The following is a 27,374-nucleotide window of genomic DNA, read 5'->3' on the forward strand; positions in this document are numbered from 1 at the left end:
TGGCGTTACGCATAAGTACATCAAAGCGCTGTACCGCCCGCCCGCCCGCGACACATCCGCTATATATCCTAAGTTTATACTTCATATGTATATACAACTTATATAGATAGTAGACTCTAGTGTTATTGCAGTGATAGATTTTATGAATGCAATTTCGTTTTGATTTTCATACACTAAAATGTTAATAATATTACAATTTCCCAGTGTTTTAATATTCTAGCATCACATTTTTGTCGCGATTGGCTGTGTTTGTTTAAGATTTACTTATCATGTTAAAAATTGAAGCCATACATACGTAAATAAATCGAGATTTCATCGCCTTAAACAGTTTTTAATAACTATATTAAAATCTTACTACAACCTATATAGGTAACGTTAATTTGTTGTTAAAATGTAATAAGAGAAATGATTCTACAAGATCACGCCCGACATTCTATGCCATGATATCATTCGACATTTAAATAACATCTATATCAAATCGTGCAATGTAACTTTTATTTTCGGTACATTTTCATTTAAACTGCCTTGGCCTTGACCTTAAATTGATTGCACCCCATTATTATATTGTTAAATCAAGTCAAGGTTGTCTATGTCCTATTAAAGAGTAATTAACTTCAACGACAACTACAACAAGCACCATCCGTTATGGCTTATACGGCAGTAAATTGATTACTTCCCCATATTCGAAGACATTTATATGATAATACTTTAAGCAAAGTCAACGGTTAAAGTTACATTAACAGTTTGGCTTTTGTTTTCGATTATTGAAATTTAAACAACAAAGGCTTATTGTGTATCCTGCCCTTACTATTTATAGAAACGTCTTTAGTTGTAAACGTTACTGGGATTTAAGTATTATGGCGTAAGTAATCAAATTGCCCATTTGCCCATAGCCTACAAACTCTTCATGCCTTGAAGCCATAGTTTATGTTACGATTTACATAGCAGGCAACGCAAACGTGTATCTTATTACAACTCGTTAAATTTAACAACAATTGTGAATTATTAAAATGCCAGAATAGTTATGGTAGGAAGTATCACTTTTAAGGTCGATTTAAATAAAAAAAATATCATTCGCTATTGCATGGGTAGACTCAACCGGTACCTGCAAAGGTCATTATTTTTTGTAGATTATGCGTTTTAGGACTCACATTTTAAACAAAATTTCATTTGTAATGATTTTCAAAAATAAATCTATTATAGCAATTATTTGTTATTTGTTTGATTGAAGAATGCGATAGAAATCGTGCCTATGCATGTCAACTTCAGAAATTTCGTAGGAGTGCATCAAACGTAAACTATGTTTGATACCTATTCTTCTAATTGAAAATTTCCTTAAAAGGTTCAGTCGATTATTCAATTTTGTTTTAATATTTAATATAATACAACTTTTGGTAATCCATCAATAAATTAATTGATATACATAGTTTCGTTTGTATTTTATTTTTTATTTTTTATTAGATCGCGGTAACTTATTTTTTTTAATTATTTCATACAATAGATTGCAACAATTGGTAGCCTACTATCTATCTATAAAATTATTTAACACTGTAGCCATATCGATGCAGGGATTGGTAACCAACTATCTAAAAATTGATCATGTTTCTTGGTACGTACATATAAAATATTTTTTTTTTATGTTGGGTCTAATGTAGATTTTATCATGTAATCAAATCTTGTTTAATATAATTAATAATTGTTACAAACATTAAAAGTGCCTTTTATTACAGACAAAGAGAATAAAGTTAATATAGTTAAAAGTTCACTTATGTTCGTAATAAGCTTTTATAGTTTGACAGAAGACCTTTATCGCTAATCCTTTTATGCAAATCAGAAATTCTATTAAAGGATGACACCAAATCTAAATAAAACATAGGTACATATGGGGAAGCCATCCACGGCTGAGGATGGTAATACTTAGATCATATGCCCCTATTAGTTTAAAAATACAAAATCACTTACATAAAATGATTGTCATATACATTATTCATATCTGAAAGGGCAAAAATTAAGGGCAAAAACATAACGTTTGTAATTCTAAGTGTGTTTCTCATATCGTATTGTATCGAATACGTAAATGTAATTTTTTATGAATTTAATTGAAATTCGAATTGAAAAGAGCTTATTTGTCCTTAAGGCTGGTAAAGCACCAGTAACACTAACAACGCGAACGTTACTAGTGTTAATGGACGGTGGTGACCACTTAACATCGGGTGGCCCACCTGCCCCTTTGTTTGCTCTGACATAAAAAAATATATATTAAGTAAATAATAATTCACTCCTTGGTGAGTATGTTTTTTTTTTATTAATAAAATAGAAACAAATTATTATTTCCGTATCATAAAATAGCTGTTCAATAACAGATTGTTATTCAAATTCTGTAATTATGTTATTTGATCCATGACCTTTGCTATTGTTATAAATTTCAACATATTTATCAAATGAAACAAAGATTAATATTCACTATTACTTTATCGCTTTTATAAAGGAGACCATCGTTGGTGTGGACTGGTGTGAGAAATTACTACGATTATACGTGTTTATGTTGTTTACATAATGTAAACTGTTAAGCGTTAAACAAATACCTAATGTATTAAAAAGTAAATAAATAAATAAATCTTTATTTGAATTCAGATATTAAGTAAGAAACCAATTTAATTATTATTTAGGTATACTTTTAGTTTAGTGGGCACCTGCAGCGGATTTTAAGTCTAAAAATGTTTTCCATTAATTCGATTTGTACCTACATTATATTTAAGCATTGATATGAATCGTTACATTGTCCACGTTGACTTATTCCAATCTATACATATAATAAATCTGTAGAAGGGTCAATTCTGTATATTGAAAATATTGAAAAAATAAATAGCAGGGGGTGTTACTGGATCGATACCAAACCCAAATATGTGATTTAAAAAATTTTTGTCTGTCTGTCTGTCTGTCTGTCTGTCTGTCTGTCTGTATGTGAAGGCATCACGTGAAAACTAGCGGTTCGATTTCGATGAAACTTGGTATAATTATACCTTATTATCCTGGGCGTAAAATAGGATACTTTTTATCCTGAAAAAATACGTAGAAAAAAATTAATCTTAATTTTTCAGTTTTATCCATAGACGTTGTTACGTAGAACCGCGAACACACGTTGCGTATTATTATAGGCCTAGCCGTATTTGGGAATTGGGTCCAATAGATATTTATAAGATGTTATTGACAGAGGTACTCAAAATGGAGAAATAACCATCCACGCGAAGACCGACATCCGCGCGGACGGAGTCGCGGGCGGAAGCTAGTCCTTAATAAAATGAAAAGTTAGTTTCTTGACGGAGCGAGTGACTAGCTTTCCGCCCAAGGCTTCGCTTACGTGGACTGCAAAATGTGGCTGTACTTTATTTCATTTTTAAAGACCCGTTGAATGGCACATGACTCATTCAATTACATTATCTGCATTTATTTCATTTATTTAGAAATTTCAGTTTCAATGTCCACTCAAAAAAAAGTAAAAGTTCCAGTAGCTTTCACATACGAAAAAATGCATCAAAATTTGACATTTTCTTTAAGAGCTGCGATCCGTAAAAAGCTACCTTTCCCTCTTTGTAATGATAAAGATAATATGATGACGTATAACGATACGAGTTACGAGTACCTCTACTACTAATTGAATTCCATGGTGTTTATTATTTAATCAAAACATGTGCATAAATTAGAACCACTGCTATTAACTGCAGTTTACGAAGATGAAGTTGGATACAGTGAATTATTATTAAATTATCTGCAAATATATCGTGTCCTTATTCACAAGGTTTGAGTTTTAAATGTGTCGATGATCTAGTGGTTAGCTCTACGCCTACAAATTAAGCGATTCCAGATTTGAATCTCTATAAAATCACTATACCTAAATATACATATATATATATATATATAAGTCGGCAATGCACGGCAGTCGGGCTGGATCAACTTAGTGCCCAAGTTGGTATTTATATATATATATATATATATATATATATATATATATATATATATATTTTTATATATGTTTTTATATATCTATTTATCTATATGTGTATATAGATATCTCCATGGGCACTATGTTGATCAAACGTGCCATATAGTTAGTAATTATTTGATCCGTTTTCACTTGTTGATCCGGTTGGTATTTGTGGATCCATTGCCACACCACCGTCCGTATGTGGATCCGAACGGAGCCACAAGTGTAACCATCAGTAATAATAATAATTACGTGCTTTTTATACAAATCCACCTTTTTTGCGTTTTAGCTCTTGTTGATCCGATTCAAATGAGCCAATCAGAGCCCACCGAGCTCAGCCATTGGTCGCTTGCGGCCTTAGCCATTTGAAGGTTTCAAGACATTTATTCCCGTTAAAGAAACGTATGTTGCCGTTCGCCTTCCATAATTTGTTCAGATCTTCGGGAGGGCAAGATAGCTAGCTCGTCTATTAGGATAGTGGCGATTTGATGTTGAGATTATAATATTTGTATTTATGTTTTTATGTAGCGCTTTGCGGATCTACATACACGTATTATAAAAGTATAATTGTTTTAAATTCATTATTTTAGTGTCGTCGTAGATTTTATTTGTAGAAGTTAAAAAAGGATAGTTAAAGATAGTTTTAATGATTTTATTTTGTAAAATTTGGAGTGGTGCTAATTTATTTTTGTAAGCACTCCCCCATACTTCTATTAAATACATTAGGTGCGGCTTTACTAACGTGTTGTAGATGGTGTGGCGTAATTTATGAGGAATGCAAGAAGTAATATTACGCAGAGATCTAAGAAGTGCTGATAATTTATTTTTAGATGGTCGATGTGATGATTCCATTTTAGAGAGCTGTCGATTCGCAAACCTAGTAGATCGGGAGATATTGACACAAAATTTCGAGTCATTTGTAACAGGATGGCGGTTCTACAGGGGTCTTAGTACGCAATGACAAAAAGAAAAATGATGGTGTGAACGCTGGTACCGGCAGCTTAGTCGCGTGGGCGTTAGTCGAACTCGTCGGAAAAATAGCGAAAGTCAAACGATTTGTAACACAAACATTTTAGAATTTACCGATAGCCCATAAAAAAAGATGTAGACGGTAGTGTCATGCCATACTTTTCCGGTGTGACATAAATCCCGCCATACCGACGCGAATGCGTTGATTTTATAAAACAATTCAACCATTGGTACCAGGCTATCTTTTGCACAGGCAACCATCGTCGTGCAGCCATTTACGAAAATCGCCATGCCATACTTTTCAGACGATTCTAAATGGTTGCCATACCGCCGAAATGATTTTGTTTAATTGAATGAAATGTTGAAATGAATGTTTAATTGAATGAATTTTGTTTACTATTTGTTCATTTGAGCATACATATTTTTCAAATAATGTACTAATACGGCACAACTCCGACCGAATATCCTTCATATCATCACTACATCTGCAATCTTGTTCTAGCGGTTGTTTCCGTTGTCTATAAGTAATTTGAGTATCAGTTGGCGTAGAACTCGTAGAAAACGAACTTAGCTTCGATAGATCGAGATGCGATCCACCGGCAGTACCCACTGCACCACTGCTGGTTAAACGTGTTGGCGATCTGCGTACACTCATATTTACTCCGCAATGGATAATTTGTGCAGGAATATGAGTCGTCATTTGTTTTTGACCTAAATCTAACATTTTAATTATTTTATCAGATTGATATCAGAATCAGGGCAAAGGCGAACGCTACACGTCAAAAAATATTATGATAATTATCTTGATATTTACTGATGTATCTTGGGAGGGATCACAGCACACCCTACACCATAAATACATATCGCGTCAGTACTGAAACGTTCTTTGTACGAGCCAGAAGTGATGACGGCAAGATAAATATTGCGATGTAGGTCCTGGGATCAGATCACAAGGAGTTCCAGAAATCCAGCGATATACAGGGTTAGTTTTCAATGACCGGCCAAATTTTCAGAAATGGTTCAGAATCGATAACATTTTAGATCTAATGAAAAAAATAACGTTTTTTTTTTTAAATTAGATTTCATTCCTGTCCACCACTAAAAAGCGAACGTGTGGACATTACAAAAGCACAATTCAGTTCAACAACCTAGATAGGTAGAAGTTAGCACACACATAAATTTGGCGATGCGCGCACGCACCCAAGTGCATTGATTCTGGCGGTGTTTACGATTTAGGCAATTTTTAAGACATTTTCAAATGAATGCTTTTATTTTTATTTTATTTTATTCGACAATAATGTTTCAAATGTACCTTTGGTTTAATATCTAGATCTTAATTTTAAATTTTGTCTGGTCATTGAAAACTAACCCTGTATTGTGATCCGTCAATACACTACCCTACACGTCAATAAATATCGTAATCCGATAGTAAATATTGACGGATCACAATATGGATCTTACGTGTAGAGTTCGCCAAAGAGTTGCCCTGATTCAAGAGGTAGGTTGTTATTTGTAGGCTGCATACTACTTGAGAATTATCACCGTCACTGTATGACGAAAGGTTCCGTATTTTTAGTTTCACAACGTTTTCTATAAGTTTCAATTGAATTACGGTCGACTTCTTCAACTTCCATAAAACTCAGGAGATTTTTTGCTAGCCCTAATTTCATATCCGCATGTCAATGTCATGTAAGTGCATATAAATGGAACAGATCAACATACGACTTATGATTTGGTATATAAAAGGGAGTCAAGAAGTATTTGAGCATTTCAAAATTTGAACCGTTACGAAGTCGAGTTCGTCTAGTCTAGGCGGATTTAGCAATGTATGGAACATTACTTATGTTTGTGTACGGAGCCAACAAATACTGCAGTGTTTACGAAAAATTAATCTACGTTACTTAATATACGGTTTCGTTTTGTCGGATCAAATAAAGCTTTAATTTTGATAATATATATTGGATCTGATCAACATACGACTTTGGATTTGGTATATAAAACGGAGCCAACAAGTGTTTATGGGTTTCTGAATTTCGGCCGTTACGGAGTCGATTCAGTTCAAGATCTTAGCAAAAAAAAATGTTGAGTATAACAAATTCTCCATGAATACGTTTGGCAACGTCGCCGAAAAATTTGCGCCGTTGCCACTCCGGGCAAGATCTATGCAACCGGAGTCGAGTAATATCGGGGAAAAGGTGGAGTCAGGAATGCACGGCAGTCGGGCTGGATCAACTTAGTGCCCAAGTTGGTATTTATATATATATATATATATATATATATATATATATATATATATATATATATATATATATATATAAATATATATATAAATACCAACTTGGGCACTAAGTTGATCCAGCCCGACTGCCGTGCATTCCTGACTCCACCTTTTCCCCCATTTTACTCGACTCCGGTTGCATAGATCTTGCCCGGAGTGGCAACGGCGCAAATTTTTGGGCGACGTTGCCAAACGTATTCATGGAGAAATTGATATACTCAACATTTTTATTGATAAGATCTCGAACTGAATCGACTCCGTAACGGCCGAAATTCAGAAACCCATAAACACTTGTTGGCTCCATTTTATATACCAAATCCAAAGTCGTGTGTTGATCATTATCATTTATACTATCAAAATTACAGCTTTATTTGATCCGACAAAACGAAACTGTATATTAAGTAACATAGATTATTTTTCGTAAACCCTACAGTATTTGTTGGCTCCGTACACAAACATATTATAGTTAGGTAATGTTCCATACATTGCTAAATCCGCCTAGACTAGACGAACTCGACTCCGTAACGGTTCAAATTTTGAAATGCTCAAACACTTCTTGACTCCGTTTTATATACCAAATCATAAGTCGTATGTTGATCTGTTCCATTTATATGCACTTGCATGACATTGACATGGGGATATGAAATTAGGGCTAGCAAAAAATCTCCTGAGTTTTATGGAAGTTGAAGAAGTCGACCGTAATTCAATTGAAACTTATAGAAAACGTTGTGAAACTAAAAATTCGGAACCCTAAAAAGATAGATATTTGGACGAACCTTTCGTCATACAGTGACGGTGATAATTCTCAAGTAGTATGCATCCTACAAATAACAACCTACCTCTTGAATCATCAGTAAATATCAAGATAATTATCATAATATTTATTGACGTAGCCTATGCTCTGATTCTGATATCAATCTGATAAAATAATTAAAATGTTAGATTTAGGTCAAACAAATGACGACTCATATTCCTGCACAAATTATCCATTACGGAGTAAATATGAGTGTACGCAAATCGCCAACACGTTTAACCAGCAGTGGTGCAGTGGGTACTGCCGGTGGATCGCATCCCGATCTATCGAAGCTAAGTTCGTTTTCTACGAGTTCTACGCCAACTGATACTCAAATTACTTACAGAAAACGGAAACAACCGCTAGAACCAGATTGCAGATTTAGTGATGATATGAAGGATATTCGGTCGGAGTTGAGCCGTATTAGTACATTACTTGAAAAATATGTATGCTCAAATGAACAAAAAGTAAACAAAATTCATGAAAACATTTCTGAGGTAAAAACACAAATTACCGAAATTAAATCGTCCAATGAACAATCCTTGAATTTAATTCGCCAAAATACGAATCAAATCAATGAAATTAAGTCATCAGCATGTATGATAATTACTGAACAAAACATATTGAAGAGTACTATTTCTCAATTAGAATCCCAGATAAACTAGGGTGAGAGTAAAATAAAATCACTGGAATTAAATCTTTAATCAATAAATCAGTCAGCCAATCCATCGGGTTTTACGTCTAAAAATCAACTTCATATAATTTAAAACTTAATCAAGGAACTACGGGACAGAAAGAGCCGCGAAAAAAATGTAATTTTTACTCGTTTCCTAGAATCGACATCTTATAACTCAAAGGAGAGGAAATCTAAAGACAACTACGAAATTTTAAAAAATTACCTCACTAATAAGTTCAGACCTACCAAAGCCAGTAAAAAAAATATATAATTATAAATAACCTTAATTCAAACTGTAGTACAGGTCTTGATGCTATTACTACAAAAACAATTAAATGCATCAAAGAACAAGTAGATAACTGCGTTAAAAACAACCGACTTCAAACTTGCACTTGCAACATTTACAAATACAGACAAAAATGCCCATAAAATAAAAACTACTGGGCCTATCCGAATAAAATTTTTATGGGACCAATTCGACACCATCCCGCATCGAACAAAAAAGAATCACGTAAATCGGTTCAGAAACCTCGGAGTAATCGGTGTACATACATAAAAAAAAACATACCGGCCGAATTGATAACCTCCTCCTTTTTTTTGAAGTCGGTTAAAAATTAAATCATACCTTACTTCTTGCATTCCTCATAAATTACGCCACACCATCTACAACACGTTAGTAAAGCCGCACCTAATGTATTTAATAGAAGTATCGGGGAGTGCTTACAAAAATAAATTAGCGCCACTCCAAATTTTACAAAATAAAATCATTAAAACTATCTTTAACTATCCTTTTTTAACTTCTACAAATAAAATCTACGACGACACTAAAATAATGAATTTAAAACAATTATACTTTTATATTACGTGTATGTTCATCCGCAAAGCGCTACATAGAAACATAAATACAAAATACAAATATTATATTTTCAACATCAAATCGCCACTATCCTAATAGACGAGCTAGCTATCTTGCCCTCCCGAAGATCCGAACAAATTATGGAAGGCGAACGGCAACATACGTTTCTATAACGGGAATAAATGTCTTTAAGACTTCAAATGGCTAAGGCCGCAAGCGACCAATGACTGAGCTCGGTGGGCTCTGATTGGCTCATTTGAATCGGATCAACAAGAGCAAAAACGCAAAAAAGGTGGATTTATATAAAAAGCACGTAATTATTATTATTACTGATGGTGACACTTGTGGCTCCGTTCGGATCCACATACGAACGGTGGTGTGGCAATGGATCCACAAATACCAACCGGATCAACAAGTGAAAACGGATCAAATAATTACTAACTATATGGCACGTTTGATCAACATAGTGCCCATGGAGATATCTATATATATATATATATATACACAGGAATATTGAATTTAAAAGGAAAAATTGAACTTAGCTTTTACCATAAGCCATTGGTATAATATTATATTTACATTGGTTTTCCATCAAAGTTTATTAGTACTATTTGGTGTATAATTTTTATATTATAATGATCTTTAACGATACGATTCTATTTATATTTTCAATATTTCATTATTTTCCACTAAGTTGGATAAATGTTTATCCTAAATAATAGCAAAGTCCCGATCGTCCAACTCGATTGACATTTAGCAGTAAGCAATATGGAATGTCAAAAATTTTCGCACGCAAGCTTGCAAGATTGATGACTTTCTGCAAGTTGTTCGCGTTGGGTGAACGACATCTTCTTATAATTGACTAACACACAATTATTGACCTCGTTACCCCAATAAAGCAAAACGGTGTAAGACGTGTAATAACCATACAGCTGGCAAAAGGATCCAATTTATCAAGCTTGGACCTACAATGATAGACTTAATTATAATTCTTGTTAAAGCAAAGTGCATGTCACATATGAAGCAATGTTTCATATAGTGTTCGATGTATTATAAATTATCACAAAAACGTTAGCGTATAAATAAGCTTGTATATTATCGTATAAGTATGCATAATTAGATCGTTATTCATCTTATGCTCTACAGTATGAGCTAAAAATGGCTTATCGTTATTTGGAAAAGTCTATTTTTTTGTTTATGTGATATACATATTATATATATATTTTTTTTTTACTTTACAGAGGAATAAAATAAATGCATTTCACCTATTTACATTTTGTATTCTGAATATTTCATCACAAAAATCTAAAGTAACATAGAAGTAGTGGACTAAAGCCTTAATTAATGACATTATTTTAATATATAATTTTTGATTTATAGTCAAGATGTAAGGATAACCACTGCTTTGTAATACATTACGAGGAGGGCTATAATATAATATCCGTCAGCACTGCAGAATACTCATTAATAATGTTTTCTTACAAATGAGCGATCAATGTTCGTAGTGTTCAGATCGATTTCCAGACCGTCTTAGGAATATAAGACTAAGGAAATTCCTTTCAGTGAATCACCAAATTGGAAAGGAAATGTTACAAGGTAAAAGTATGACGAAGAACACAAAATAATTCATACAATTTTTTTAAAATTATAAACCATTCTGATTTCAAATGGAAGGGTGGTAATGGAAGGTAAGTTTTGAAATAAAAAAAATAATCATTTAAATTGAGAATCTCCTCCTTTTTTCAAGTCAGTTGATAATCTAAAGTAAAATACATTAAAAATATTTGAGCTACCAATTCAATTCATTATAACGCGTTGATTACAAAAATAGTTACTATTACGTAAAAAATATAGTTAACAGCCTATTTCATTTGGCTTTTAGTATTCATAGAAGACCTATGTGTAGTAAAGGCGAGGTTAAATTTTTATGATACGGATTTATATGCCTTGTTTAACAATATTAAAATGAATCGATTATTTCCATTATATTTTACGCAACCGAATTAACATATTTGTTTGCATTTAGATAACTGTTGTGATAAAATATGTGCTTTATATATTCTATTTTATTTATTCTATTTTATACAATGAATAAATTCCTCATATTTGTCAATATTTTTTCAATAAAGAGATTCAAATTTTTTCGTAAAGTAGTAGTTATTTAAGAGGTTAAGGTGTCCAGAAACAAACAATGTCATTTGTACTTTTTACATTGATATTTTAGTATACTACTAGCTTTCTGCCCGCGGCTTCGCCCGCTTTGTCTAAGACCTAAATAATTATATACTAAAACCTTCCTCTTGAATCACTCTATCTATTAAAAAAACCGCATCAAAATCCGTTGCGTAGTTTTAAAGATTTAAGCATACAAAGGGACATAGGCACAGAGAAAGCGACTTTGTTTGAGGTGTACTCAGTACAACAAATCCTCAGTAGCACTGTATCAAGGGAAACATTTTCTAATGGTAGATGGTAATAAAGTAATAAGACGAAAAATATATTTCAGAACTTTAATTTAGATTTTATAGATTTAACATCGAAGAATTAATAAAGAAGAATAATATGTGCTCTTATGTATATTAGTTATTGGTTATCTTCTTTAATTATTATAATTAAATACAAATATCGAAATTTACGGTGCTTGGAGCAAAATAATTTTTATAGAACCCTAATCGAATAAATAATCGAATTATTCATTTACTTAAAAAAAGAAACACGAAAATCATAATTACAATTGTTAATTTGTACCGAAAATAACGAAAATGTGTAGTGTTGTAACATCTTGCCATGGTGCACATTTATAATTAATAATATTAAAAATAATTATCATGAAATGACTCCAACCATAAAGAAGGATTTAAATTTTCAATGATTGTAGCATTGAAATCTGACGTATAATATTAATAATAATAATAAAATGAATTTATAGATAATTATTTTAAAGTATATCTAGTGGAAAAATTAACAATACACCGCTTTTTTAATTTGACATCTTTTACAAATAACGGACAGTAGAATCATCGGAATAAAAAAGGTATCGTGTTCATACAACTAGAAGACAGTAAGTAGCTTTATTTATACACATTAACAGAAAAAAAGCTATTCTTTTCTCTATACATATACAATATAGGTTATTAACTCTTAAAAATGTTACTCAAGTAATTCTAATAATGATGATTGCGATATTTACAATAATGAATGTGAAAAATCTTCAGTCAATGGTCCAAGTGGGTTTAAAATCTTCTATTTTTCGCGCCAGGGGATTGGTACTGTGGTTGCAAATTGCTGGCCGCTGGCGTTGGTGGTAAGGTCTTCAAATATTCGAGTGCTCTTTGAATTGCTGCTGGAATCGGCGGTGGTGTGGGCAGATGGTCTCCCTGCAATGCAAGTAAAATGAAAATGAATTTAGCTTTATATACATATACCTATGTTTTTATTAATAATACTAAAATCCGCTTTCGAATTGTCAGAACTTAACCAAATTTAAATGGGGCCACATGGCAAGCACCAGCTTTATAATTAAAAAAAATCTGGTCAAAATCAAATCAGTCAAAAGTTCCGAGGTATCAAAGCTAAAAAATGAAAACAAAAAACTCTATCGAATTGCAAGCCTCCTCTATTTTTTTACGTCGATTCAAATAAAAGAGAAAATAATATGTAGGTACAGTCACAGTTATGCATATAATTAATATTTAAGCGTGAATGTTTGCTGATGTGTGTCGTTGGTTAGGCTTCTAACTAACACGTATATCAATTGTGATCATACAAAACATTTATTTATTTTTCGTTAAATTTACTAAAAACTAAATTTTTGGAATGAGACAATTTATATTTAAGTTATACACATTTTATTGAAGTTTACTTTCAGTCTATTTATTGTGTCCTATTTACCACAAAATACGTAAAATTATACACATTCATATAGATGTCGCTATTTAGTACATATTTATTTATGTCGAAGAATGTGTAAATCGGTATTTATCTACCTATTAAAGTATATAATTCAACTTCTCAAAGCTTTGTGAAATAAATGAAATCTCTTTTTAAAATAATTTATGACAATAATATTTAAATTGAAGATTTCTCGAATTTTAGTAATGCTACCGGTTAGATTGCGTGATTGACAGAAACACAGAAACCAACGGAATCCGAGACACATGGGTCGTAACATGGTTGAATGTCGATTGAAATTTTAATTTCAATGTCAACAATAACGTTATTCCCATTTCCTAAGCCTAGATCACAGGTCGGAGTTTGATATTTTGAAGTGACATTTACACACATTAGCCAACCTTACACCCGCGCCTAAGCCTCTCAGAATATGTCTTCCTTTATGTTCTTACGCAATTACGATGATTCAGACTTGGTTTGAGACATTCGTGCATTATACAGTTATTTATATTCTACATTCTCACCACACCCAATTTTATTGTTATTTAGACAGTTATCCTAAAAATATATTTTTCCATAACTCGATAGATTTAGGGCAGCATCATCCAGATTGTAAGTTTTTGTATAATTAATTCCACAGCCTCATTCAGAAAAGTTGCAACAAACCTGTTATTTGAAATTTGGTTGCAGTCGAATCTACAAACCTACGTAATAATGAATAAATGTCAGTTTATGTAACATCATTATGAGCATTATATGGCGCGCCATTCATCAATGTAGCATCTCCGAGACAATGGCTACTTATTTGTATGTGATTTATATTGTGCGTGGGCAATAGATAAGCGATAATTGTAATCTCGTCTTAACAATATCTACAAACAATGAGTTAACTTCACATAAATACGGTCACTTTTTTAACTACGCTAGAGCTATAGAGTCAAATAGACGCTTATAGAGCCAAATACAGAATTTCAAATACTGTTTAAGGGCAAATGAAACGTTAATCATTTAAGCAAAACTTATACAGAGCACCTGTTTCAATTTATCAATATTATAAACAATATCGATATTGCGTACATATAAACATTATGAAAATTATAAAACTTGTTAGATTCGCTACGATTTATGCGATTTTTTGCGTAAACAACCTTGTAACTTAACTATAACCAAGCCAAACTACATGACACATCGCGAGCGCCGTGAATGCGAAGAGAAGATGTCAAGGGCAATACGGGCGGGTCATTCTGCATATATGTAACAGGTGTTAATATCACTTTCACAATAACATTTTTATAGAAAATCATTCAAAAATTCTATACGTATTTTTAACACGTCTAACATACTTGAGTTCTCCTTAATTATTAATTTAAAAGAACTATCGTAACATCTAACTTTCAAACAACATTGAAGATAACAGTGATTACTGCAATACTATGTACTTTTATTACAGTAGCAGAAGCTATTGTTATACAGGATCCTCACAAGATCTTCCTTTGAAATCGCTTATTTTATCTGTTTGACTGGCTTACCTTGTTAAAGACCAGTTTAAAAATGACACAATGAACTAACTTTATATAACTTTTATTTAATATTTTATTTAACTTCAAAAAGTTGAAATCTTAAAAATTTAAATTATAATCTTAGTCACTAATACGTGACATGACATGGCTCATGTTTTAATTGTTTGTAAGAGCTATTACTGGTATTTGTGTCTCTTCGCCCATTATACATTTTATTGTAGACATTAATGAGGATGGAAAAATATAATTAAATACAATAATTTCTTGTATTTTTGATGCTGTTGTATGTCGCCGTAATTGTCGTCTTTAAGGAACTGTTTCAAGTATCCATAAATATACACATGTAATAAAATTAATCTAAAGCCAAAGATGGTTGTGGGAAACAAAATACGCTGTGCAAATATTCATGCATTACAACAAAAAAATTATAAAGCAATAAGTAAGTTTTGAAAATAATGCTATCGAAATTGAATTTACGATTAAACTTATTAAAACTTTGATGAAGTTTGTGGCGAAATAGCTTTCGGCGTCTTTTGATTTTTTTATAAAGTAATAAAACAATGATTGTGTACATATTGTTGTGGAAACTAATTCCTACATATTGTATGATGCACGCGATTCTCGTGACATGACTTTAAATTTTTAAATTATGCTGCGTATTCTACATACATTTTGAACAGTTACGTGTTTACGCGACCTTTTCATTGAACAGTATTTATTGAATTTTGATACTCGTTCAATATTTTTTCTGGTTCACAATAAAATTGGCTTTAATAATAGCCTACTTCTTATATTTTAATACAGATTATCAATATAAAATTCGAGTTGTTTGAAAATAACAGTTTATTCGGGAATTACAAGGGAGAAGACTATATTACTCAATTCGATTAAATTTTGAGATAGATCAAAAATATGAGTCAAATGTAAGCAGTGGGCTTCGATTGTATCCTATTTATGCAGTGTTCATTTATAACTTATGGGTAAGTTTAAATTTTAATGATAATAGAAATAACAATAAATTTATATGAAGAAGACGTAATCATACTTATAGAGACAGTTAGGTACATTAGATTCGAAAATAGTTTAAGTTTTAACACAATTAATTTTTTTTTACTTTTCACAGAAAAAGAAAAGAACATGATAAAACCACTTTAAAAAGATTCATACCTGTGGTTGGAAGCCATTTTCATCAGCAATATAAGTCAAGGCAATAGGAGTACCGTCAAGCGCCTTGTAGCTGAATTTCCCCTCCGCCACCTGAACCTCCTCACCCTCCCCTTTTCCGAAGTTTTTAACATATCCAGATTCCTCTGCGTTTATTTCATTGCCAGTTTGGTATCTGTATAACATAACTTACTATTAAGTAAATTTAAAGAAAGGTTGTCTAGAAATGTATTTTGTATGAACTTTCCTGTAGAGGTAGGTATCATTTTTTAAAAATTGTTACACGTCTTGTATAATATGCAAAGGCTATTTGATAATAAAAGGTGAGGTATGTAGTCATAGATTTCTAATAACATTGTCTGTATTGTTGAGAAATTCATCAAAAAGTTACTGCATCCGCCTACATAACATTTTTTTTACATTGAATATCAGTTATCAGTATAAGTTAAACAATTCAAGATCTTCTAATGTATTATTATTTTTTAAAGAATACTTGAACTTTAAACAACTGCAACTTTAAGAGTTGCGCAATGGGCACAATTGAAATAGATCTAAGATTGGGAGGGCCATTGTTCTAATATTTTTAATTAAATTAAATCGCAATGGATACTTCACATTATATAACGTACAGGTTTAGTACGGTAAAAAGTAAAAACTATTCCATGATCTGTATACAATAATGTATCTCAGCCCGATTAGATGAAATTGCATCACATTGTATACACATCACATAAAACATAAATTCGAGGGCCATTTTGTAAATCTAATTCTCACATGTAATATGAAAGAGCAAAGTTGAACTAACAAATTAATTACTGGTTTATGAAATTATCTTTAATGTGAAGAGTTCGTGCTCAATTAAACATTTAATTATAATTTTGTCACAAATCACTAGTTTTCATTATTATACCCCAAATATTATTATATCTTAGTAAGTCTTTCTGTTTTGTAATGTTGCTTTCTTAAATTTATTGATTACACTTATAATTTATATTTTTTTGTGGCTTCGATATACACGAACAAGAAGATTACCTATTTGTATATTTTGAGCGTATAATGTACACCTTACCAACTAAACAGTATTTTGAATAGAAAAAAATTTCCCAGTTTTATTTCAAAGAAACACTTATAAAATACTACACTAAATAAATTTGTATACTCACAGCCATTTGTAAGAACCATCAACATGCGGTCCATCCGTTTCGAAGCGCACAATTGGTATTTGTTCGTTGGGTGATTGTACCGACGCCCCATATGCGCACACGATCATACATAAGAAAACAAATGAGATCTGGAACCAAATAACATATTTTTCATACATTTTACAAATATATCGAATATATAAATCTTTAAATGATATTGATGATTATATAAGTTTTAATACGCCTGGGAAATTAAACGAGCAAAGTTTGTAACACGATTATCTGATGTTTGATGAAATCGCGCGGCCTGAGTTTAATAAATATACACTTGGAAAATGCAAAATTTGCTCGTAGATTATGTACCTGCGGCGGGTATTTATTCTATGGCATAAATCACCATTAACTATTTTACTAAGTTAACTCTTTTATTTCTAAATAACTGAGTTAATTTAGACGTAAATAAAACCTATTGAAACCTATTGAAACCTAACAGAAATATAGGAAACTCAGTTATATAACAATATTTGAGGATATACCAAGGTGGAATGTCAATAGGAAATAACGATTTTCTACTATTACATTCATGCAACAAACGCATACAATATCATCTTAAACGAATGCCGGAAGGCTGTCAGGATGTTTTCTTCGTGAACAATGAAATGCATGAACTGAGAAACCGCACGTGATTTATTTGCGGTCACGTTCTAAATTAAACTTATCTAACAGTGTTAAGATAATATTGCAAATTTTCTAATTAATTTTTATGACGAAAAATGGTGTGGGTGAAGAAAAACGCCTTTTATGATGTTTTTATGGGGTAAGTAACGGTTAATTTCATTTTATTGTCCATTAAAAAGTTTAATGAGCTAACGAATGAGTATTACAATACTGCATATAATACATGGATTTAAAAGAAAAGTTTGCTGTGGGTAAAAATAAAGGAAATAGTCTCTAAAGAATTTCTTAAAGCTTCTCACGTGTAAAACGTGACATGCATAAAATATGACATGATGATGGTGGTAGTAAATTGAGGAAAGGAACGATTTCGCAATGTAATAATTTCTTGGGCACGAACATTTTTCAAGATATATTAAAGTGTAGTAAAATAGAGAGAATAGGTATTAAATATTAGGTACCTACTTGCGAAAACTATCACTTAATAAGATATAAGTAATTGTAAAGTATATTATTCTAATTGCAAATTAGATTTAAACAGTTTAATATGCCAATCGGATTAATTGAAATTATGAGGAGGTTGAAAATAAATTAGAGCTAAATTATACCGTAAAAACACAGCACTATATTGTGGATTATTGACAACACTCCTCATATCTTTTTAGATAATATTTAGGTACATTTTAAAATTTACTTTAAAACTCTAAAATAGTTTTCTAAATTGTTAAAATAGTTGTAAAAAATCGCAGTAGGTGCTTAAACTTTTATTTAAAAATGTTTTACAATTTCTTACCATTGTGGGATTAGTAGAAACTGTCAGGTATGTCCAAAGATGCAGTCTGTGTGTGCTCAGTGACACTGCATAGGGTTTATATACCAGTATCTTTACCTATGAACTTCGTGCGACCCGAGAAACTCATCCCTACGATACATCTCACCAAACATAAGCTTTGAACACCTGAATTATGTATCGTTTATATGTTAATATAATTTAATGGAAATTATTACATAAAATATTCTTGGAATCTTAATTGTTTTATAATATTAAAATTTAATGGAGTGATTTATGATTTGGCGGCCAAAGTGCAAAATAAAACCATTAGCGTATTATAAATATAATAAAATGATATTTTTTGTACATCAATATAAGTCAATTATATTTAATTCGTTTTAACAGCTTCCTAATTAATTGTATATGTAGATAATAAAAAATTGCATCTTCTTCATTAGATACTTAAAAAAGATCACAATTTATTTAGCACGATTCCAACACAATATTAGCACGCACATATAATTTTTAAAATAAATATTTCGATGCATAAAAGTCATGAAAAAGTACACATATGAAAAGAAAAAAAATATAACTTCAGTCATCTCATTTTGATGCAGGAACATTAGGAGTGTGATACTAGATGGCGCTCATTCTGAAATATAGTTACCGTGTCATCATCATCATCATCAGCCCATATACGTTCCCACTGCTGGGACACGGGCCTCCTATGAGGGTACAGGCCATAATCCACCACGCTGGCCAAGTGCGGGTTGGTGGATGACACATGTCGTCGAACTTTTTAATTCTTCGACATGTCGGTTTCCTCACGATGTTTTCCTTCACCGTTCGAGCAGTGGTGATGTTACAACATGCGCAGATAAATTGAAAAATCAATTTATTTCCTGCGCGCTCGCCTGGTCTCGAACCACGGACTTATCGAAGTTACCGTGAGTTACCGTGTACCTCGTGAATATGGATCATTTTTCCATTAATTAATATTTTTCGATATTAAAATATCAAAGCTTTACTTTAACCATATATTATTTACAAATTTTCTAGTTACTTGAGTTCTCCTTAATTATTAATTTAAAAGAACTATCGTAACATCTAACTTTCAAACAACATTGAAGATAACAGTGATTACTGCAATACTATGTACTTTTATTACAGTAGCAGAAGCTATTGTTATACAGGATCCTCACAAGATCTTCCTTTGAAATCGCTTATTTTATCTGTTTGACTGGCTTACCTTGTTAAAGACCAGTTTAAAAATGACACAATGAACTAACTTTATATAACTTTTATTTAATATTTTATTTAACTTCAAAAAGTTGAAATCTTAAAAATTTAAATTATAATCTTAGTCACTAATACGTGACATGACATGGCTCATGTTTTAATTGTTTGTAAGAGCTATTACTGGTATTTGTGTCTCTTCGCCCATTATACATTTTATTGATGGACATTAATGAGGATGGAAAAATATAATTAAATACAATAATTTCTTGTATTTTTGATGCTGTTGTATGTCGCCGTAATTGTCGTCTTTAAGGAACTGTTTCAAGTATCCATAAATATACACATGTAATAAAATTAATCTAAAGCCAAAGATGGTTGTGGGAAACAAAATACGCTGTGCAAATATTCATGCATTACAACAAAAAAATTATAAAGCAATAAGTAAGTTTTGAAAATAATGCTATCGAAATTGAATTTACGATTAAACTTATTAAAACTTTGATGAAGTTTGTGGCGAAATAGCTTTCGGCGTCTTTTGATTTTTTTATAAAGTAATAAAACAATGATTGTGTACATATTGTTGTGGAAACTAATTCCTACATATTGTATGATGCACGCGATTCTCGTGACATGACTTTAAATTTTTAAATTATGCTGCGTATTCTACATACATTTTGAACAGTTACGTGTTTACGCGACCTTTTCATTGAACAGTATTTATTGAATTTTGATACTCGTTCAATATTTTTTCTGGTTCACAATAAAATTGGCTTTAATAATAACCTACTTCTTATATTTTAATACAGATTATCAATATAAAATTCGAGTTGTTTGAAAATAACAGTTTATTCGGGAATTACAAGGGAGAAGACTATATTACTCAATTCGATTAAATTTTGAGATAGATCAAAAATATATTATTTACAAATTTTCTAGTTACTTGTTTGCCTTGAATCTTACAAAATAATATTGAATAAAGTGTTAACGGGCACAATTATGATTTATTTCTATGTATGCTATATGTCAATTCAAACCTTTGACCCTTTAATCAAATACATCATTATTGAAAGACAACAAATAAATATTAGAACGTGCTGAATGCTATTAGGGTAATTTTATTATTATATTTTCATGGTAACACTTCACGGAAGCTCGCATCAAATAATATATTCAAGTAGATTCTGCAATACTAAGCTCTCTCTAGCTTATCGATAATCAAATGTCACATATGAAAGTGCGTTGATGAAAATGTCAGCGTCTTTTATTTTCATACGTATTTGCTAAAATTTTACCAAATGCTCTTACTATGGGTAACACTATAATTATATTCAGAAATATTAACGAAATTTAATTTAGTTAGCGACAGTTTAATGACGTAGTGAATTTAAATTACTACATAGAGGTTAGTGAATTTACGGAGGTATCATCTGAATCGGACATTTGGTGTCCATAAAGGGCAGGTATTTATTGAGAAATATTTATGAACATCCAAAGAAAATCACTACTTAAATCCTGTTTTGCGGGTGGTATTTAGTGGCACTAATAACATACGCTGATTATAATTTTAATAAAATTACGTATAAATAAACTGCGTGGGCAAAGCGTTGAACTCTTTTGCTTCAAGATAATTGTGCGTAGCATACTCGTAGACTTGCTTAGCTTTTTAATGTTTTTTACATTAAATTGTTATTTATTTTTTGCGTTTTTTTTTTTGAATTATTTATTAAGTTGAAGCAGCATAACTAAATAATTTTTGCTTAAGAGATACTTTAGAACATCATTGTTAAATAAAACGGACAACAAGGACTAAACTCTTATCTCAATTGAAGTATTTATTGGTAATTTAATTTTAATAAAAACATAGTTAATTTTACAAAATAATTAAAGGAAGCTGTTTCATGTATATTTTGTCAATTATCTGTATTATCTGCAAGAATTTAGAAAACACATACACACAACATAATATTAGAAAAAATTTTAGGCCTTTGCACGTCGAATTTATGTTCCCACGTAAGCCTTCCAAATAACTATATCTTGTTTTTTTAAGTATAAGGCATTACAATGCGTACATATTTATACGTGAAAATAAAAAAATAATAAAAATAATGATCGTAAATTGTGATTAACACAAGCATTTTCATTTCATTGACATGTTTAATTTTCGAATTGATGGATTTATTTTATTTTATTCTATTCACATAAATTTAAATAATTGAGTATTCTATAAAGTCTTGTTAGCCTTCTTGACCTTCCATTACCTTGACCTTCGTTATTTATGTAGTATCCCTCAAAAAATCCTACGTAGTATGTAATATATTTTCTGATTATTTTTTCCATAGAATCGAAAGAGGCTCGACAAATTCCACAAGTTGACTGAATCACTAGAGTTAGAGTAAGATAGATAATTAGAGGTATAATAATATTCGACTCATTTTTCAGGATCCCTTATATTTTTAAAAATTAACGAATTTACTTTTTACTTTCTACATTGCTTCCATAATAAATAATTTTTTGAATCCGATCGAAACTTTTGTAAAATTTAGTGGATTTCTTGGATTCCTCTAATGGACTACTACTGGATACTTAAAGGTTATTTTTATTTATTTTTTATTTTACATATACTTCTGGTTTGCTGTTGTGTTACTTATAAACATTGATGAGTTTCGGTGGTGTGCGCTACTCCTATCGGAGCGTCCGAAAAACATGCATTCTCACCATCCTGATTTGTTGCGGTATGTTGGTAATAATTATTACTATAATGATGAAAAAAAAAATACAGGAAATTTAAAGTAAAACTTATTGTTTAAAACAGTATGGGTAGGGAATCGGTTATCTTTATAATATACTAGCTTCCCTCAGCTTCGCCCGGTTTGTCTAAAATCTAATAAATTATAATATACCTTCCTCTAGAGTAGCTCTATCTTTAAAAAATTCCATCAAAATCTGTTGTGTAATTTTAAAGGTCTAAGCATACATGCACACAGACGGTGGCTTTGTTTTATACTGTGTAGTGATTGAATTATATAGTAGTAATAAATATATACATATATTGAAATGTAGAATAGCAGACGGATATCAATATAAAATTATTGATCATTTCATAAAGGGGTTTGGGTACTTTTGTATGGGCTAGTGGCATCAGGCTTTCGCGGCCAGTGATTAAACTTGGATAATATTTTAAAACAGCAATATATTGCGTATATAAGCGTTCTTAAACATCGTTTTGATTATACTCCGAAAAATCTTATAATAAATCATCTAAATTCTAGGTAAATGAATAATACAAAACCAAATGTTTGCTCACAATTATTCGGTAAACCAAACATTTGCTCGAAATATATTGTTCTTATAAAATATCCAAGTTTCATCCACTGGCCGCGAATGTTCATCACAACGTTACCTTTACCCAAAGCCCTTTATGTTTTCTTTAAGTCTTGACAGATTGGAAAGGTACATAAATGACAACAAATCATGTTTTATTATACATTATTATTATTATTATAAAATTATTCAACATTTTATTGAAATAGTATAAAAATTAGGCTATGTACAAAATCCATAAAAGTATTTTGGTAAACAAAAATATGACAAAAGAACTTTCTTCTCTTTTATAACAATAAACAGTCTTGAGTTATCAGAATTATGTGACATATATAATCATTTATCAGTAGTTATGAGTATTTTTCTTCCTAATGTTTTCGGAGAAATCGTTCTTGTCACAATCAGATATCCTTATTCTATTATTGGCAGTGTGAACGTTACTGAATATATAAAAGATTGACATCTTTATATATACTTCAGATAACAGCTACAATTATTTGTATCTAAAACTATGAATTATCACATCAAGAAAACGTTGTACCGGCGCAAATCTTTACGGAGTTTGTAAAAAAAGTAAACTTCTATTATAACACTAAACTGACTTGAAAATGCTCATAGAGCATTTTACATTACTGTTGCACTATAAAATAACAATGTGCCTCGGATAAAAAGTGCGGGTCACTTATTTCACTGTTAAGTCCACTTCATGAAATTTATTGTTGGTAGTATTGACCTTTGTAGTCGAAGGCGGCTCTCTCTTCGTTTTGTCTGGTAGCTTCAGGGTTGTTCTTAAGTTCAGATGCAACACGTTCCTGAAATTCATAAAAAAATACTTTATAAATTATATAAGATAATATTATAATTATATAATGATAAATTATATAAGTTTTAAACTTATATATATTCTGGCTTCACTCGTGGTACATATATGTGTTTAGAGCACTCAGGGATCAGGTAAATATCCAATGGTAAAAACATTTTTGGAATTGGTCCAGCTGTTTCTGAGATTATCACGTTAAAACAAATAAACTCTTAAGCTTCGTGTTAACTATTCCTTTACATAATTGTTAAAAACACGCTCGGAACGTAAAGTTTATTTTAAAACACGGAATAAGCTTGTCTGAAGATACAAAAGTATGATTCATGTAGTTTAACGTATTATGCAATTTTGATTATGTATTAATTTGCGTATTTTTAGTTCCTGATAAATAAATTTATTTCATCGAATAACGAGTGAGTATTGCATAAAATTTTCATCAATTCATCGATACAAGAATTTACCAATCATAGCTTTAAAACTTTAAAAATACCCTAAAGGTCAAATGCAAAATATGTGGGTTAGCGCATCGTTATGTTGCAATAAAGAAAGTTACCTGGTTGGCCTTGATTCCAGCGTAGATGAGATCAAGTCCCTTTTGGATTTCAGGTGACACTGGTGGGGGGGTGGGGATATGGTCGCCCTTGACACTGAATCCGTTTTCGTCAGCTGTGTACTCGACGGTGATGATCTGGCCGTCGGGAGCGGTGTAGGAGTATGAACCTTGTTGCACGATGGCTGAGATTTCGCCAACGTTCTTCAGGTAACCTTGCTCATTGGCAGTAATGTGATTGCCAGTTTCGTAACTGAAATCAATATTATATAGATTTGATTACGTTGCCTTCGCAATATTAAAAAAGAGTGATAATTAGACTCTGTTTTATTATTATACTGATATGAGTAAAATATTTATTTTACTGCATAATGCATAATTCCACTTTGCTATTTACATGCAAACTATTAAGGTAAGTCGAGTGTAAGTGAATATACATTGACATAATATTATGCAACTTACGCTGTTTTGTAGCTTCCATCGGTTCCTTGTTCCTTGTCAAAACTGATGATGGGAATGAAAGTGGTAGTTTCCAACTGGACTTTGGGTCTGAAGTCTTCGACGGGTTTTCTGTATTCTTGGGGCTGTTGCCTGTAGTCACCCTGTGGGAAGTTGTAGTTTTGTTCAGCTGTCTGCTGGTCAGCAGCTGCAGCGGCCTCAGGTTTCAGCGATACCCGCCGTTGAGGGATAGCCGCTGTAAGGGCTAGTACAGCCGACAATACTACCTGAAATACACATATGATAAGTTAAAAGAGTAATCGAACAAAATGATGTCAGCCGGAGAAGAGCTTAATCATATTCGAGATGTTGCAAGATCAGGTGGGACGGATACAATAGGTACCAAATTATTGCGACACTCATTCGCCACGCAGGTTGGGCGAAAGTGAGCCCAGTAAAACATGTATTGGCTTAACACGTCCATAACTAGACATTGTTTTCATTGAGATGTACTTAAAAGTTACGCTTCGTTAGCATTGAATCTCTCACATCGAACAATGTTTTCCATTACACAATGCAAGTTGAGTGCAGACGCTTGTAACAATGATCGTGACCGGTATGATCTAACACAATATTAAATAACAAAAAACAGTTACTGAAAAGCGAACCGAGTAAATAGATCATGTTCAAGCCAACGACCATTTTTGCAATTGTATTATATTACATCAATACAAAATTATATTAAATTTAATACAGTCTCTACAAATCTTTCAAAATTTACCTTAAATCTATACATGACTTAAGCGTGAATAAATTTATGTAAAATTATTCCAAAAATTCGATAAAGAACTTGATTAGATGATATCCAAGAAAGGGATCAGGCTTTGTATGTCAAGGCCGTGACTCTTCTCGAATTGTTAGCATATCAAATATACTCGCGCACGTATACTACACGTGAATGAATAATTTAATGTAAATCACTGTTTTTTATGAACTTTTATTATTTTTCTGCGGTAGGACAAAGAATTAACCTACGTTTAACATTTTTATCCCATAATTATTCTAATTTTCAAATAGCGATTAAATTTATATTTGCATAGTCGAATATAGTTTACTAATAAAAAAATATGTTGGCCTGAACTTTAAATTGTGACCTAGAAAGTGATGTTATGTAATGTGTCCACACGATGAACGAGACCGTTTGTATAACATAATGTTTTCTAAATGAGGTTATTTATTGACAATGAGTAATAGGTATTTCAGAAATCATTCTATCAATTACGTTCCGTTATGGACGGATAAATGTTTCTCTTTGATATATGTATTATACAATGAATATTCGCGTAAGATTATGTATGAAGCATAAAAATGTAACTTTATTATGTAAGTTTCAGTTATTATTTAAGCCTATTACAAGTAAGGATTATTTAATAAATTGTAAGATATTTTAGGAATACTAAAAATATTTCTTTAATATTTTTCAGTGCATTTTTTGAAAAATAAAAAAATACTTTAAAAGGACTGTATTCTTCAATTTAAAAATGCAAGTGTAAATATTATGAATATCATCAATAAGAATAACTCCATTTAAAAGATAGTACCAATGTTACATAGAACTCTGCTATTATGTCAAAGTTCAACAACCGACATATCTACTGACCTTATTTGTGTTGACTCTTACAGCCTCTGATTGCGGAAACTCTTACATTAGCAAGATTCATTCCAAATGATCAGCCTGACCTAATTACGTCGAAGTAAAAACATAATTGACGGATACATAATATACTTTCCTTTTCGATCCCGTGCTCAGAGGATAATCGAGGATTGTTGAGATGGAAGCAGCGATTAAATAGATTATTTAATGGACTTTTTGGACTCACCAGTAATTTCATTGTGATTGTGCGTGGGTGCGCGTGCAACAGTGGAGCACGGTGTCTTCTTGGAACTATTCAGAGTGGTAGTTGTACGCTCACTTATATACTTCACCCCTGCCACTTACTCGCGCTCTGCCCTGAGACATCACACTTTCATACCCGATTTGTCTCCGCAATACTGGATTAGCTTTATCAGATGCCTCTGTTTCTTATCAGAGTGTTTTTGGAGGATGAGCACGGAGTTTTCTTGCAGGAAAAACAATTGTATATGAGAAAAATGTATATACTTATGGAATTATACATATTTTTTTTAATTAGTAAGTTGATTTTGTCTATTAAGTTAATAAATTAGGACAAAATTTATTTTTCATAATATGTTATTTTAATGTTGTTTTTAATGTATAAAGATAT

At 31.5% G+C, this 27,374-nt stretch overlaps 2 protein-coding genes across 2 annotated transcripts; both read right to left on the minus strand.

The window, feature by feature from the left end:
* Positions 1-12,053: 12,053 nt before the first annotated feature.
* Positions 12,054-18,833, minus strand: LOC123692299 (endocuticle structural glycoprotein ABD-4-like). Its single transcript, XM_045637030.1, has 4 exons — positions 18,743-18,833; positions 17,296-17,423; positions 16,136-16,307; positions 12,054-12,934 (listed from the first exon to the last, which is right to left on the minus strand). The coding sequence occupies exons 1-4, from the start codon at positions 18,743-18,745 to the stop codon at positions 12,791-12,793; spliced, it is 447 nt and encodes a 148-aa protein (XP_045492986.1). The 5' UTR covers positions 18,746-18,833; the 3' UTR covers positions 12,054-12,790.
* A 4,599-nt stretch (positions 18,834-23,432) lies between these two features.
* LOC123692297 (endocuticle structural glycoprotein SgAbd-2-like) lies at positions 23,433-27,063 on the minus strand. The gene is made up of 4 exons (XM_045637028.1): positions 26,970-27,063; positions 25,114-25,376; positions 24,655-24,904; positions 23,433-24,093 (listed from the first exon to the last, which is right to left on the minus strand). Exons 1-4 carry the CDS (start codon positions 26,979-26,981, stop codon positions 23,995-23,997), a joined length of 624 nt encoding a protein of 207 aa, XP_045492984.1. The 5' UTR covers positions 26,982-27,063; the 3' UTR covers positions 23,433-23,994.
* Positions 27,064-27,374: the final 311 nt, after the last annotated feature.

This window comes from Colias croceus, chromosome 6 (assembly GCF_905220415.1).
Source record: "Colias croceus chromosome 6, ilColCroc2.1".
Classification (NCBI taxonomy): Eukaryota; Metazoa; Arthropoda; class Insecta; order Lepidoptera; family Pieridae; genus Colias; species Colias croceus.

Bases quoted from the DNA above. Each gene is read 5' to 3' on its own strand.
- LOC123692297 (XM_045637028.1), bottom strand. The intron at 24,905-25,113 runs GTAAGTTGCATA...TATTGATTTCAG, and splicing joins GATGGAAGCTACAAAACAGC to TTACGAAACTGGCAATCACA. The intron at 24,094-24,654 runs GTAACTTTCTTT...TATGAATTTCAG, and splicing joins CTGGAATCAAGGCCAACCAG to GAACGTGTTGCATCTGAACT.
- LOC123692299 (XM_045637030.1), bottom strand. The intron at 16,308-17,295 runs GTGAGTATACAA...TATGTTATACAG, and splicing joins GATGGTTCTTACAAATGGCT to ATACCAAACTGGCAATGAAA. The intron at 12,935-16,135 runs GTATGAATCTTT...CTTGCATTGCAG, and splicing joins AAAATGGCTTCCAACCACAG to GGAGACCATCTGCCCACACC.